We start from the raw sequence: 17,007 nt of genomic DNA on the forward strand, positions 1-17,007 counted from the left end.
ATTGAAAGGAGAGAGACTAAAGTCTGAGGGAAGGGCCTTATATAAAAATACCATTTCAGTAAAGAACTAGAGAGAGAGAGACCTTTTTACCTAACTAAAGAGACTTTTGGTATAATGTTATTAAACAATTGGGAAACAATGGAATAAATGTCAAAAGAAATTAGTTTCCCTATGGACAAAAACAATCTTATAGAAGCAAAAGAGAATTAAGAGAAAAATGCATATTTTAGACATAAAAGATCTTATGCATGGGCCGCCCTAAGATGTTTTGTTCATTCTGTAGCTGCAGATAATTACAGAAATTTACTACTGAATCCCTGAACTGAACATAGGCCACTTTCTAGCAACTCTCTTCACCTACTTATGCAAATGATATAGTGTGCAAAAGTTTTTTTTTTCAGGATATATTATTCTTAGATGGGAGTTTAGGATCAAGAAAGCAAGAAGGGTCACACTTTCAAGGCTGACACCTTCAGGGAAGGCCCTCAGTTTCCTAACTCTATGAAAAGAGGTCACCCAAAAATGTCCGGATAATTCCCCTTCTTTCTCTCTTCAGTTCTTTCTGTTTCTGTTTCTCCTTTTTCCCCTGTGCTTTGGAAACAAGAAGTATAAATCACTTTATATTTATATTTATATAAATTAGTTTATATTTCTGGCTGATACCTTATTTCTAAACTCTAGAGCTATATATCCAGCTGCCTAATTGTATCTATATTTTATCTCAATTACATCTCAAATTAAACATGTCAAAAACAACATTCCTGGTTCCTAATCTTTCCACTCATAGCCACAGAATTCTTTCTTATTTAATCTGACTATATCTCTGTGTTTTCCGTTGCTTTGCTCAAAAACTCTAGAGGGATACTTGATGCTTATGTTTTTTATTCCACTGCATATTTCATCTCCACTGTCATTATTCTAGTTTGGGGCACTCATCTTTCTCCTGAATTACTGCAACAGCTTCCCTTAACTGATTTTTCTGTTTTAATCCCTCACTGACTGCTGTGTCTTCAACATAGTTACAGAATTATGAAACTCATGTTAGATCTTATACTTCCTCTGCTAAAGATGGTGTAATGAATCCTCATTTTGCTCAAAAGAAACCCAATCCCTTAAAATGTCCCTCAGAGATTTACCTAATCTCTACTTAAATTCCCATTAATCTTCCATGCACTTGGCACACCGGCTCTTTGTTATTCCTTGAATATCAGACACCACTCACATTTTAGAACCCCTGCATGTCCTGTTTCCTCTACCTGCCCTGTTCTTCCTCCATATATCTACATGACTAACACTTCTAATTCTTCAAGGTTTTGCTTCCATGTTATATTTTTAATTAGGGATTCATGACATCCCTATTTAAATATCAACCCACCACTCCTGAATTCCTGATCACATTTGCCCTGTCTACCTTTATTTCTTATAGTATTAATTTTTTTCTCATGTACAATATTTAGGTTGTCCAAGCATTACTGTATGCCTGGGACCTAGAGTTTCCCAGAACATCTGATTTCAGTGCTAAAACTGAGAAAGTCTTGAGCAAACTGGGAAAATCAGTCACCTTATTTTATGTTTGTAAACATTTATTTACTTCACACACACTTCAAAACGAAGTCCACGATGGAAGAAATCCTTGTGTGTTTTATATGGTCTGCAGAGTAGGCACTCTATAATTACTTGCTGAGTGGATGGTGGGTGGATGGATAGACAGATTAGTAGGTAAGTGGAATGTAAGAAATGGAAAGCAGCAAAAAAAAGCTGACAACTAACCCAAAATATGTTAAAATTTATATGATTCAAGCAACATCATTAATATATTTGCATACAGACTTTATACCTAAACCAATTATGTTTTATTTTTTATTTGTTTTTACACAGCTAGATGGTGTTTCCAGAGCATCTTTGTGATGATATTGCACCCAAAAAAGCACAAAATGTATGCTATGCAGTCAGAAAACAAAAGGAAGAAAGAAAATTGTGGCCAGTGAAGTCATTAGACACATGGGAATTAATACAGTCACTCAGAGAAATGGCAGTATGACTATGGATATCATTTATTGGGTAGCCATGAAACCAGGGTGTCTGGTTAGGCTGGAGAGTGCTAAGTGCATAAAAGAGTAGGAGACTTGGTCCTATCTCAGAGCTCCAAATTGATAAATAAAATGTGGAAACCTGAAAATATGGATAGCTTCCCACTCTATGCATGACAGAGAGCAGAGGGGTAGGCTGACTTGAATAGAGAAGATCATCAGAAAACCCAAAAATTGATGACATAAGGACTGAGGTGAGGCTCCAGCCTTCTCCAGTAATGTTTATGAAAGCATGGGCCACCCTCCACTGGCATTGTCATCCGGGATGGGCTGTATTCAAATGCAGATGTTTGGCATCCAGCCATCACACCGAATTTAAATAACTGGGATTTGATTCAGGTTTACTGCATTTTTTACCTGATCCCTATATGATTGCTATTTTTTTTATTAGAGGTATTATAGGTTTACAGAAGAATCCTGCAGAAAATACAGAGTTCACGTATGTTCCCACCTATTATTAATACCACACATTAGTACAGCACATTTGTTACAATCGATTCACAAAATTTGAGAATGATTGTTATGAGTTTCTTAACTTCTCCATTGGGAAGGATCTATAACCATATCATGAAATGTACACTATATTTAGATCTCTGTGTGATAAGGTAAATTGAAAAGTAATCCTGTATTTTATTTACTTGTACTGTTATTTTGGTTCTTCTTCATTGTTTTTATGGTTTTAAATGCCTAGATTTGAAGAATCTCTTCAGGCTTTATAACACAGATATATCTTGACTACATGATCCCTATAACTGATAATGATTGTGATATCCAAATTCCTTTTTTTTAACTTTTTTTATTGTACAATATTACATATATATAAAGCAAGGAAAGAAAAAAATGATTATCTTCAGAACACTCTTCAACAAGTAGTAACACTCTATTAACAAGTAGATAGATTCCAGAGTCTGGAATCCAGCCTCTCAGATTTTTCCTTCTAGCTGCCCCAGGATATAGGAGACTAGAAGGAATAAATAATTTTTTTGTCATCACAATTGACTTTTTTTTTCTTTTTTGTGAAAAACAACATATATACAAAAAAGCAATAAATTTCAAAGCACAACACAACAATCAGTTGTAGAACAGATTTCAGAGTTTGGTATGGGTTACAACTCAACAATTTTAGGTTTTTATTCCTGGCTGCTCTAAGATATTGGAGACTAAAAGAAATATCGATTTAATGATTCAGCAATCAATTCGGTTTGTTAAACTCTATCTTCTCTGTATAACTCTACCATCACCTTTGATCTTTCCATCCCACTCTTTTGGGCTATGGCCATCATAACTTTTTCATGTTGGAAAGGGCTGTCAATAATACAGGAAAGCGAAATGGAACTAGCTGATGTTCTGGAGAGGCTGGGCCCTCTAGGTTTCAGGACTTATCTGGTCTAGGGACCCATCTGGTTGTAGGTTTTTGGAAAGTTCCCCTAGTGCATGGAACCTTTGTAGTATCTTATATATTGCCTTAAGTGTTCTTTAGAATAGGTTGGAATGGTTTTGGTTGGGGTTTGGCTAGTTATGATAGGTAGCAATGTCTAACTGAAGCTTGTGTAAGAGTGACCTCCTGAGTAGCCTCTCGACTCTATTTGAACTCTCTCAGCCACTGATACTTTTTAGGTACACTTCTTTTTTCCCATTTCGTCAGGATGGAATTGTTGATCTCATGGTTCCAGGACTGGACTCATTCCTGGGAGCCACCTCCCATGCTATCAGAGGAACTTTCACCCCTGGACATCAAGTTCCACATAGTGGGGGAGAGCAATGAATTTGCTAACAGAGTTGGGCTTAAAGAGAGTGAGGCCACATCTGAGTAACAAAAGAGGTCCTCCAGAAGTAACTCTTAAGCATACCTATAGGTAGGTTAAGCTTCTCTGCTACCTACATAAGCTTCACAAGAGTAAGAATCAAAAAATTCTTTATTGATTTTGCCAGGTAATTAGTTTAAGAATATGTGGTTTCCAGCTGTGGCAATTTCAGCTAATTGTTCCACAGACCAATATCCTGAAGACAGAGGGAAGTTCAATATCAGGATTTGCTTACCTCCAGTTTTATTGTAGAGCTCACGACAGAGTTTTTCAGCCATGTGCTGCAGAGTTTCTGTAAGCTTCCTGTTCTGTTCTTGAAAAGACTGCAGCTGTCTGGAGAGATTCCCCAATCTTTCTTCCTTTTGAGAGATGCTGCCTTGTTGAGCATTGGAGAGCTGGAACTACTGAAAAACTAAAGCAAGTCACCACGTCAGAGCAGACAGACTATTTCTTAATTTCTACTTTCCACATAAAGAGAATATGGAACACTGCATTGTTTAAGATCTCAGACTCTGAGGTCTGCTGACACTTATATTCACATTTGGTCTCCAGCACATATTAAATTGCATGACCTTAGACAAATTAATTTCTCTAAATCTGTTTCTTCATCTGAAAATGTGGAGTCGTAACAACAGTTCTTACCTATAGAAATAAATTCCTCAACCATATTTAGTGCTCAATAAATGTTTTTGTGTATGTTCTCAAACCATTATTCAATCTAAAATAAATAATACATGTATTCATTGATCATTACATTGAGTATTGACAATGTACCAGATGTTGTCTCATTGAGTCCTTAATTAGCCATTATTGTCATTTCTCTATTACAAGTTTGCAACTGGGTTCAGTGAGAACAAGTAACTTTCTTAATATCACTTGACTAGAAAATTTCAACACTTGGTTTTGAACCTCAGATATCTAAATCTAAGTAAAGAAATCCTTCTTGAATCATGAGAGCTTCTTTATATCCTTAAAAAGGATGTGGTTGCAAAACAGTAGATATATCAAAATTAATTTAAAAATTTGGGGTCAGGAAGAAATAACAGGAAATATATACATGTACCACATATACATAATGTAGTTGCATATGTATGTATATGTATGTTTTTAATTTTAAAATTTAAGATCATCAACAAAAGCTCTAAAATTACCTATAAAAATCCATTTTTGACATTAAAACCTGCTCTTTCATTGTGATTTTTATCCTTGAATCACCTTCATCAGCAGGAAAATTTTCTGTAGGGTCTCAATCTGATGAAACACAGTCACTTGCAACCATTTTAAATTTTGAACTTGTCCTTAATAGTTTGAATTTTAAAAAAAAACAAAATAAATACTTTAACACATATTCTTTCTTATTTGATTTTCACAAATTTCTGCAAATACTTGTTTAACTTTCTGACCTTTTTGAAAAATATCAGTGATTAAAGACTTGGTCTTATTCCCTTTATATTGAATGGGTAAGATATAAATCAAGTATCTTCCCTCTGCACAACCCTTCCAAGCCATCCATACCAAAAGCAAAAGCAGCTATTGCTCTGCTCTTTTGTGGAATGTGAACAGGCTAAAACATGAATTCATTTTTTAAAAATTGTGGATTTTAAATATCAGCATTATTTTAAACGAGCAAAACCCTTCTTATCTCAAAACACAATGCATAATTCCAGGTGGCAAAGAACTGCGGTATTTAATGCATCATCCACTACTAATCCTTTAAAGAGATATCGTTAGGATAAGGTGCATTGAATTACCCTCAGGCCCCAGAATTAAATTAAGAACAATCCACAGCAAATATCTCTCATCCTAGACAAACCTTGGAACCAGGCTCCCTCCCCAGGTCAGGGCGCAGACTTACATACCAGCCCCAGGGCCGCCACGCCAATCAGCAGCACCCGGAGCACGAGGTCAGCAGGGCCAGGGCCGCTGGACGCTGTGATGGAGGTGGATCCCGGTGGTCTGCGGGGAACGACAGAGAAATTAACGTTTGGCTTTTTCTTCCTCTTGGGTTTAAGTCAGCAGCAAACAAGTCAGAGGAGTTGGTTCTGGCCAGGAATAAATTATGCAGGACAATGGTGAGCAAGGGGTAGCGGACTTTCCTTCCATCCAAGGCCGAATGTCGCTTATCACAGCTGGATTCTTTCTCAAGCCCCGTCCTTACTGCATATCCCCCAAACCCAGCTTTGCAGTGAATCAACTTATGCATTATCATGAACTTTACAGCTGCTTTTGCTTTTGGTATGGATGGCTTGGAAGGGTTGTGCAGAGGGAAGATACTTGGTTTATATCTTACCCATTCAATATAAAGAGAATAAGACCAAGTCTTTAATCACTGATATTTTTCAAAAAGGTCAGAAATTTCATGTAAATTGCCTTCTGTCGAAATTAGAGTACAAAAGGCTCCCACCAAAGTGCCTGAGACTGGCCCTGAGACTCCCTGACCTTTATCAAGAAACAATTTTTCACATTACCAAAGAAGAGAGAGAATAAATTTGCTGTTGCTTTTGTGAAAAGCTCCCCAAATTTCATATATGCTTCTTTTAAAAAGCAAACTGCCCATGAGTAATGGGGAAAGATCATTTTACCATTTCTCTTTGAGGTTTTGTTGTTGGAAATCCTTCTTTTGTGAGGCTTTTGTTTCTTCAATCATTTGATGTATGTATCTCCAAAGAAACATGGTCATCAATTTCTCATGGACGCATTTAAGCTATCCCACTTTTTGCAGAAGTTAAATAATAAAAAACGCTGTGGCCTGTATCCTTTCCTTGCCCACACCCCCACAGATTTGCCCGGGGTTCTTGCAGAGACACCACTGGGAGTCAGGAGGGCCCCTCACCCAGTGAGACTTCTAGAATTGTGATTAAAATGAAACTACCATGTACCAACTCTGTTCTCTGGATGAACTGTGAGTTCCCCTTCAATAACCTAACGTCAGATTCCAGCACAAAGACTGAGAGACGTAAATTTACCAACTCTCTGACAAGATCCTCTCCTCAGTAGGGAGTGGTTTCAGAGCTTTTGAGCAAATATTACTTCTAAATGGAGAAGAAGGCAATATTGAAATGCAAAATATGATCACTGGGCTCTGAGATTTCTAATTTAACAAAGGAAATAAATAAAAATCACCGAAAAGATATATTAACATATTATAAAATATAGCTCTCATTTTCTCTTCATAATCATCTCCCAGTGCCTTCCATTGTATTTAGAATAAAATCCAAATCCCCTTTCACAAAAACATTAATTTCTCATTTTAAAAAACGGAAAGCTTATTATGCTACTTTCCAATTTTAAAATGTCCACTGTCCTTATTGCACTGAGAATAAAATCCTACAGGACTCTTTCTTTAAATCCCAACCTTGACTAGTTTTTTTTTATGCCTTTCTGAACCAATTTTACTCACTCAAAGGCCTTACTTACATGGTCTTCTGCTTTATCTTCGATCCGAACAGGATTGTGTCTGTCTTAGCATTTTTGTATTGGCTCTACCTCTACCTCTCCATTAACTGATTCTTAGATCGATTATTGGCAGGCTGCTTATGTTACTCAGCTTTTCGTTTAATGGGATATCCTTGAAAAAGTCTTATGAGTCATCTCTAGTACATCACCTTATCATGAATATGCCTTTAAATAAAGTTACTAGGTGAGACGTTTTCTTAGCTTTTGTCTTTTTTGTTGTGTGTGTGTTTGGTGGGAGATGTACATTCCATTAAAGCAGTGGCCTTGCCAAACTTTACCAAATGTATTTACCAATGTATTTCTAGGACTGAAAATAGTGCCTGACGCATGAGACTGAATAAGTATTCAAATACATAAAAGAATGAGTCACGGAATTATGAAAGATTTGGGTTACTTAAATTACATAAGTTTTAAAGATAAACAGAGGGTTATCTAAAACCTTACAGTTTAATTTTTTAAATCTATTGCCTTTTCAGCAACATTTGTCACAGATGGCAGACTCAGCCAAATACATCTCCTAGCCACACTGGTTTTTATACACTGGCCTGTGTGAGATTCTCTATCAGGAACAAATCTGAGAGTGATTTGCTTTCCCCTGTGTGTTTCCTTCAGTTAGTTTTACGGTTTGGTCTAAATTTTCCTGGAAATGGATTGTTTCTTATAGCATTGGCCCTAAGGGTATCACAAGTCAACAGAACTAAAAAGAACAAGATCAGATATTGCTTCCTATGGTATGGAGCTCGAAGGATATTAGGGAATGATAAGAAAGAAAGAAAGACGGGATAAGGGGGTCTGAAGATCAGCCATAACAAACAACAGACAACTTTATTCTTAACCAGATCCTGCTTATATACTGCAGGGTGACACAAGACATGCATGCATTTCCTGAGGGAACAGAGTGCTTATCTTTCGGTGCTCTCTTCCTTCATACATAACGTAACCATTTGGGGTAAACATTCTCTTCCTCTCAGACTGTTCTACAGAAAGCAGATAATAATCTCCACAGTTTACTGCCGCCACCAGCCTGATGTCAGCTGCTCCCAACAAATTCTGCAGCAAATTCTGTTTTAACCCTTGGCTCCTAAGATCAGAGATGGAATGTAGCTTTGGATAAACATCTTCAAAACCCTAAGTAATTTTTGTTAACTTCTTTATAGCCCCCCAAATTTAACCAAGCTCTTACTGCCATTAAATACATTGTCAGTCTTACTAATTACTTTTGGTTTGTATTTGTCTTCCCCTAGTAGAATGTAAGCTTCTTAGTGGAAAAGATGATTGTTTGTTTAGTTATTAGTGTAGCTCAGCAGCTAGAACTAGATTTAAATTATGATAGGAGCCCAATAAATGTTAAATGAATGAATGAGTGAATGAACCTGTTCGTCATTTATATCTTTGTTAAATGCCTGTCTATCTCTCTTCAAGCCTATTTGAATTAATATACATCTCAAATGCATAATAACCTGGATTCTGCCCTTTTTTATCATTAATATATTCCTCAACAAAATTTGAATAATAATAAAGCAAAAAAGAAGAACCATGAAATTCAACTGAATTATTTATCCCTAAAAAATCTGCTTTCCCTTGCATAATCTCTGGGGGAGGAAAGCTTCTGATTTTCAGCCCCAAAACCAAAAAGAATGAATTTAAATCCTTACTGTGAAGTGAGGGCCTGAACTTTGAGGCATTAGAACATTATTCAATAATAATTATATCTGTAAAAAGGAACCAACATATGATCTTTTCTGAGGTTGCCTCTAGTATAAGAAAATAAAGAAGTGTGGTAGGTCTAATGCCAAAGGATCAAGGGTTTTCAAGTTCATTTCCAAGGAATCATTTTTCCCTGAACAAATTTTTACATTTAGAGATTTTTCTACCCTGGCACTAGCCTGTCTCTTTCTCTCACTCTATCCCCACAATCACCTCTTCACTACCGTGTTTCACCTGAAGACCCAGAAAAATCGTATTTCTAGTAGCTTCTAAGGCAGGCATCCATGAGAGAAGGTCTATGACGTTAAAAGTTTCCCTTCTTTTCTTTGATGCTGTTTTTCCCTCTAGTTGTATTTTTGTTTGTTTTTTTCTTTCCTAATTGTAGGTCTAATGTTCCTAAATTTTATTCCCAGTGCCACAGGTCACAATGAAGTCTTTCTCTAGAGACTACTCCCAGCCTAGAAGAAGACAGATTTTTCACAAAATAAGCAGCTTGGGAGGTGCTTCAGCCTGCCTAGGCTTTATCACGGTTTTGTTTTGTGGAAGAAAACCCGTATGTAGTCTCCTGAGGCATGTTTAACAAAGAGGTGTGGGCAGGCCTAGGAATGACATAAACATCCTTGCGGAATAACAAGATATGTAGAGAGGGAAAACATCCTTTTCCTGAACCCTCTCTCTGTAATCATACTATAATACACTGCATTGCCAGGGTCAAATTTTGAATTCAAATTCTTTTGCAGTTGTATGAAACTTTGTAGATAAAGCAAGTTACCATAGTTGAGCAGTTAACGCTACATCAGTAATCAGAGAGGGAGTATTTGTACTTTTTCCATGCCCAGGGCCTGCAACGAATGAAACAAATATTACCAAATACAGTCTATCACTATGCCTCTGAAATAGAAAGGTCTTAAAAGTTGGAAAAGACACAGAGAAAAAGAATTTGTACAACGCCCTGTCACAAGCTAGAGCCAGCATTAGATTACCATGCTTCTGTTTTTGAATTTCACATCTCACGCTGTATGCTTTCCTACGTACCAGGATTCAGAGGGTGCTCTGGATGCAAGGGGCATATTAAAAAAAAAAAAAAAAAGTTTAAGTGTTCTTGTAGATCACTGTACTTTTAACACTTTTCAATCATGAAATATTCCTGGTCCATATCTGGCTTTTGGATATTTTTAAAATGTTAAATGTTTTCTTTTCAGCACCTTACCTTTGTTGCCTTAATTTTCCCTTGCAGCACTTATTTATCTCTTCATGAAAGACCACTCAGCATTCAAAGGGTTGAGGGTGCTTGTCTGTGAGCTTGAAGATGCAGGTTTCCTTTCTCATAAAAGTCTAGTTCAAATAATTGCTCTTTTGATGTTCTCTAAATGTAATCGGGTATTATCCTGCTTATCTCAAAAGGGCATATATCTAAGAACTTATTAACTCTTTCTAGACTATCATTGAGTTTCCAAATTGCAGAAATTAGAAATTCAATTATGTTTTTGCTTTCAAGTAAAATTTAGGTGAGTCCCAATTTTATATCCTAATCAAGGGGGTTTATTTCTGAAAAAAATAACTACTATTTATAATAATTGCTAACTTTTTAATTTATTGGCCTAAATACCTTATAAGAATTTTCTCATCCATCCTCCAAACACACTATGAGGTAGTTATGATTGTTATTCCCATTTTCTAGGTGGGTAACTAAACCCAGAGGGTTTAGATATTTCAACACGGACAAACAACCGCTGCTAATAATACTTACTGAGGGTGTTACGCATGCTGTAATATTCCATTTGAATCTCCCCACAATCATATAAGCAGGGAACTATTTTTAATCTTTATTTAGATAAGAAAACTGAAGCGCAAAGTAGTAATTCATTTGCTTAGGTTTATACACATGCTAAGCGATAGAGCCAGAAGTGTTACCCAAGTCCTCTGATTCTAGAGCTAAAATTTCTAATCATTTGACTATCTTCCTTAAAAATATCAGACTAACATTTACCCCTATATTATAGTCTCTTTTGGAAGCCTCCAAAATAAATTATAGAAAGCCCCTAGTGCCTTAGCACTGCCAATGTTCACTTCCTTGGTGTGAAACGGCTCAGAGACAGCCACCTTACATCATTCTCTACGCTACCACCAGGTTCCACTTTCAAAAGTATAAATTTAATCATACCTCCATTTTTTTTTTAAGGAAAGAGTTTCCTAAGCCCTGTCAGCTTTAAGGCAAAGCTTCTTAGTGTGCTGTGTAAGGCCCTGCATATCCTATGTTTTAGCCTTATCTGGCCAGATCACTCTCACACATCCTTTCCTTGATGACTTAACATTTCTCACTTCAGCAGCCTTCCCAGCTGATGATGCCCCAAATTATCTCATGCAGATCTAAAAGTCAATCCAAAATTGTACTTCATTCTTTCCCTCAACTCTTTTTCTTTTTTTTTTTTTTTTAAGAGAGAGGGAGGAAGGGAAGGAAAGACAGAGAAGGAAGGAAGGATGGAAGGAAGGAAGGGAGGAAGAAAGGGAAACATCTTTAAGCATTTTCTTGTTTTATTATATTTTGCTTGTTTGTTTTTTTTTTTTTTTTACATGGGCTGGGGCCGGGAATTGAACCGGGGTCCTCCGACATGGCAGGCAAGCACTCTTGCCCGCTGAGCCACCACGGCCCGCCCTCAACTCTTTTTCTTAACTTTCCCTCTTAAAATGCTGCATCCTTTACATGTGCAAAATACTATTGCTTGCCTCGGTTTTTATCTCTGCGCAGGTGGTCCTTGTTCTGGAAAGGTAACACAGTGGCCCATATTTCTCTAGGAAACTTGGACTTAGCCTTGAACATCCAGATCAAATGTTCCCTCCACATGACTAACCACAGTCAGTAACTATTTCCTATTTGCTTCTGTGCCCTTATACATCTCCAATAGCACTAAATAGCATTTTATTATTACCATTGGTTTAGATTACTCCTTCTACTCCTATAAGCACCTCAAAAACAGGGTCTCCTTAGTGTCTACCATATGCTTGGTACTTAGTAGGTGGATTCTAAAGACTTATTGAATCAAATAGACGTGCCATGCCATGAGTCTAGAATGAGGAGTTTATGTTCTAGTTGGAAAAGTGCAGATAGAAAAACTTAAAAATATTGGCACTTGAAATGAATGAGGGAAAATCATTCATAAGAGGATTTTTTTTTTTAACCCAAGTAGTTTCTCATGTTCTTTTAATAGGATCACAATTAGTCTTGGCGGAAATTTTGTCACATTAGTTCATTCATTTTCTCTCCATTATCGTTAATGTGAAGTGCTTCACCTGTACTTTTTTTCCAAGCTACAACTGAATCAAAATCTCCCACAACCCTGTAATGCCTTAACAGTAACTCTTAATCTTTTTTCTTTAAAGCCAAGCTCCTCAAAAGATAAATAAATAATTAATAAAATGACTTAAATTGCTTATTTTACTACTTATGCATCTGTTCCCGTTTCAAACTGCTATCAAAAATTACCAATAATCTATTTTCCTCCTTATTACCAAACAGATTTTTAGTGTTCCTCTTACTTAAACTCTCTGCTATTTATAAATAATATTATTTATTATTTTTAAATTGCATTAGTCAATTTATTGACTTTTCCACTACTCTCAAAATTATTATTTCCTGGCTTCTGAGATGAGTTTTGCTCTCATTCCTCTCTGGGGTCTCCCAAGATTGTTTCTCTTCCCTTCTGACTCTTCTGACAAAAAATTCTTCTTTCGTCTTTTCACTTTACGTTCTCTCTCAGTGATCTCACTCATTTTTGTGAGTTTTAATTACTATCTAAATGGTGATAATTCCTACATATCTGTTGCTCACAGCCTGTAGTATCATACATGCGTCTTTGGACAACACTATTGCAAGTCTCTCCTCCCTCAGGCACCTCAAACTCAACTTGAATTTATTATTTTTGCTATTCCGCCTATAATTTCTATCTCAGTTCATGTAGCACCATCTACATAACATTAGACAGAAACTAGTCCATCTATAGTCTCCCTTCCCTTGCCTTCTCACATGTAACTAATCACTAACACTTTAGACTCTACCACCTCAATATCTTACTTGTCAGTTTCTTCTCCTCATATCCACCATGCTACCTTAGTCCAGGTTCTTCTAATCTCATCCCTTAATGAGCGCAAAAAGCTAGGTCAGCACAGCCAGTTTCACAATCCTTCAATTCATCCTCCTCATTGCAGCCAAGATGGTCTTCTAAAAGCACAAAATGGATTGATAGACCCTGTTGAAAAGCTCTCAGTGCCCTTATTTTATCTACCAGATAGACTCAAAATACCTTGGTATTGTATTGAAAACCCTCCTTACCTTTTCAGATATACCTCTTATCAAGCCTTCCCTCCTCCAATCTACACATCAGCCATAACAAAGCATTCATAATTTTTTGAAAGCACAAAGGTAGCTTAAACCCTCCCTGGCTTGCTTCTCATGTATCTTTCTGTCTATAGTGGCCCCATCACCTTCAACCCCTCCAGTTACTGCTGTCATATTATAAGGAACACTTTAAAATCAACTCAATTCATTTAACATTCCCTCTGTAAACTTCTAAACCACCTCCACCATGACCAGATAGAAGCTACCAAGCTCTCAGTGGTATCAGGCACATACTTCTATCATAGCACCCTATCAGACATTGCTTAGTTGAGAATGGATTAGACTTAAATTTCTTGATAAACAGAATCATATATTTGGTATTATAACTTCAGCCCTTGCAACAAGCATAACCTAACATGGACCAACCTAAACAGACAAATTTGTGGTTAAAGTTTTCAGGGTGCTGTCCTTCATTTTTACTTCCTATCATCTGAATTGTTTGATATTTTTTAACATGAGAATAAATATTACATTAAAATTTGAAATCTAGAAAATAAACAGATGAATATATATGATACATCTTTATTAATTCTAAAGTAAAAAATCAAAATGGTTCTGTCATAATTGCACTACACCATAATGTTTATACTGAATTCTTCACATTGCCAAAATTATATCAGCACTATCTAACGAAAAATAATGAGATTTCTATAATGACATTCCCCTAAATAGTTGTATCAGCACAAGAAAAAACAAGATATCCATAAAGGGTAAGGTAACTATTTCCAGATGTTTGCCTCTAAGATATTTTGACATCTCCACTCCAACTATTTTAATTCCTTCTTCTTACAAAGAGGTTGCCAGATGTTGCAGTTCATGTTCTATCTCGCTCCACCTCCCCATCTACTCTCCAACCTTATCCAAGATCTCGTACCTTTAACACACAGATCAGCAAAGTGCTTAATACTTTGCAAAGTATCAGCCTAATTGCGTCTATTTGGAAATTTCCCTCTAAAACTTTGAGTTCAAAACCAGTATTCAGGTAGTGTTTGGAATCTAAATTTCCAGACGTAAATGATAAATATAAACAAGCCTGGCCTCGAAAGTAAGGTGGGCAGGGGCTGGACTTTGCTTTAATTGCGCACACAAACACTCTCATCTTTGCATGCTGTTCTTACATGGAAAAATCAACATGCCCTCAAATACAAATCACTAAACCAGCAATAAAATCTCAAAAAACACAAACATCTGCGTGGCTACATATTCATATTTTAAATATGAATATATGCCACAAGTTGTGGAGAGCACAGTTAGGCAGTGACTGTAAAGCATAAAAATGTTTTCTCTCTTCCTTCCAGCGTGTACATTCCTGGGAGGGGTAGCTCATCCTCCCGTGCATTCCTCAAGCATGCATTTGGGCCCCAAGGACACAGTACCTCACGCTGGGGCACTTACGGCCAGGTTGAGTAGAGGCTCAAGAAGGCAGGCTCAGGTGGTGCCCCCATCTTCTTCCAGCATGTCTCCCATATAGCTGTACTTGGCCTGCATCCATACTCCTGGGGGGCAAGGCAGCGAGGTGGTCAGATTACCCCTAGCCACTTGGCTCCTGTGAGATTCTCCAGGACCCAAGGCACTGAAAGGCATTCCCAAGGTTCTTTTCTCCCAGCAAGTAGCAGGGAAGCCTCTGACTACAATTCCTGCCTAGAGAGGCCCAGCCCCTGTCCTGTGAGCACAGACTCTGAATGCCAAATTGGTCAGGCTGAGGGGAAGTAACAAGGGCTTTCTGTTTGGGCGGTCTCTGCCTGAGCAGTTATTGAGGGTTGCCCTTCTAGATCGCATTCATTCATCTGTTTGTACTTCCTGTCTAACTACAGTGTAAAGGAGGCCAAGACTTAACAATAGCAAGGTGGTTTCTCTAGACTCTGAGGAGTGCAAATCCATCACAGGGACATGTATCACCCAGGTGTCACTGAGGTCAAGCTTACCCTCTTTGTGCCTGTGTGAAAAGAGGAGAGACTACGGGACCTAGCCTCTTCCTTTCTCCAAAGGCATAGTGTAAAGCATAATATGCATGGAATATCAGCACTAAAGAATATCAGCACTAAAGAGTTCTTTGAGGGCATCTAACCAATTCCACTCTCATTTTAACTAAAATAAATAAATAAATAAATAAAAGGGAGATTGATGCCCAGCTAAGTGAAATGATTGAGACAAAGTCACAGTTAGTAACAGAATTAACTTTAAACTTCTTTCCTGTTATCAATTCAACTATCTTTCTTCTGACATCATCTGGACTTGACTTAAAATTTTATAGCATACTTGGTATATCATGATCACAAGGAATTATACATTTTACTAGGACTCAGAATTTTTAGAGCTATTATTAACAAACTGCCTTGTGACTTTGGGGAATCTGTTCATTATTTGCGTCTAAATTTCCTAAGATGAAAAGGAAATTAGGAGCTTATTTTAGATAATGTCCAAAAATCCTTCCTGAATTGTTACAGTAGAATTATATTCCTCTGCCAACACTTTTCTAGATGTGTGATGACAGCTGGGTTAAAGCAAGTATGCCAAATTTTAAGGAGCATGGAAGACACGGGTTGGGCAGCCAAGGCCAACTGGGATCTATCAAGAAGTTTACATTGTGGATTAATTTGGTGTTATAAACTCTGTGTTGTTCATCAGCAAATTCTGAATAAAATCAAAATAGAGAGACATTCCTCTTCCATAGTGCCTTGTAGAAGTAAGAAATCAAAAATTGTTTCATCTTTTGAATTGGGCTGAGATAACAGAATTTTATTGAAGAGAAAAGAGCAGTAGCAATTTTGAAGGGGAAACTAAAGGAAGCATATATGAGAGTGAAACAGAAAGAGAATATTAGTAGTTGCGCTACTGGGGCCCAAGGAACTGTCTCTTGGAGGTGATACTAATTATGATTCTAGTAGTTAGCAATTAGAATGATCTACCAAACTCCTGTTATTCAATTAGATCCTTGATAATTTTTGTAAAAAAACTTACATTATGATTTACATTATTTTTCCTTAAATACTGACTGTGCTGGTTTGAAAGGAAGTATGGCCCCTAGAAAAGCCATGTTTTAATCAAAATCCCATTTCATAAAGGTAGAATACTCCCTATTCAATACTGTACATTTGAAACAGTAATCAGATCATCTCCCTGGATGATGTGATTTAGTCAAGAGTGGTTGTTAAACCGGATTAGATGATGACATGTCTCCACACATTTGGGTGGGTCTTGATTGGTTTATTGGAGTCCTATAAAAGAGGAAATGTTTTGGAGAACAGGAGATTCAGAGAGAGCAGAGCAGAACGACATAGCCACGAGAAGCAGAGTCCACCAGCCAGCGGCCTTTGGAGATGAAGAAGGAAAATGTCTCCCAGGGAACTTTATGAAACAGGAAGCCAGGAGAGAAAGCTAGCAGATGACGCTGTGTTTGCCATGTGCCTTACCAGATGAGAGAGAAGCCCTGACTGTGTTCACCATGTGCCCTTCCATGAGAGAGAAACCCTGAACTTCACTGGCCTCCTTGAACCAAGGTATCTTTCCCTGGATGCCTTTGACTGGACATTTCTATAGACTTGTTTTAATC

General features: G+C 37.2%; 1 protein-coding gene across 1 annotated transcript in view; it reads right to left on the reverse strand.

The window, feature by feature from the left end:
- The window catches only part of CLEC1A (C-type lectin domain family 1 member A), a 23,296-nt gene extending 19,000 nt beyond the window's left edge, over nucleotides 1–4,296 (reverse strand). The window contains exon 1 of the mRNA XM_077170014.1: nucleotides 4,131–4,296. Within this exon, the coding sequence (XP_077026129.1) occupies nucleotides 4,131–4,173 (43 nt within the window). The 5' untranslated portion in view covers nucleotides 4,174–4,296. The remainder of the gene's footprint in view (nucleotides 1–4,130) is intronic.
- Between the last annotated feature and the right edge of the window lie 12,711 nt (nucleotides 4,297–17,007).

This window comes from Tamandua tetradactyla, chromosome 7 (genome assembly GCF_023851605.1).
Source record: "Tamandua tetradactyla isolate mTamTet1 chromosome 7, mTamTet1.pri, whole genome shotgun sequence".
Taxonomy (NCBI): domain Eukaryota; kingdom Metazoa; phylum Chordata; class Mammalia; order Pilosa; family Myrmecophagidae; genus Tamandua; species Tamandua tetradactyla.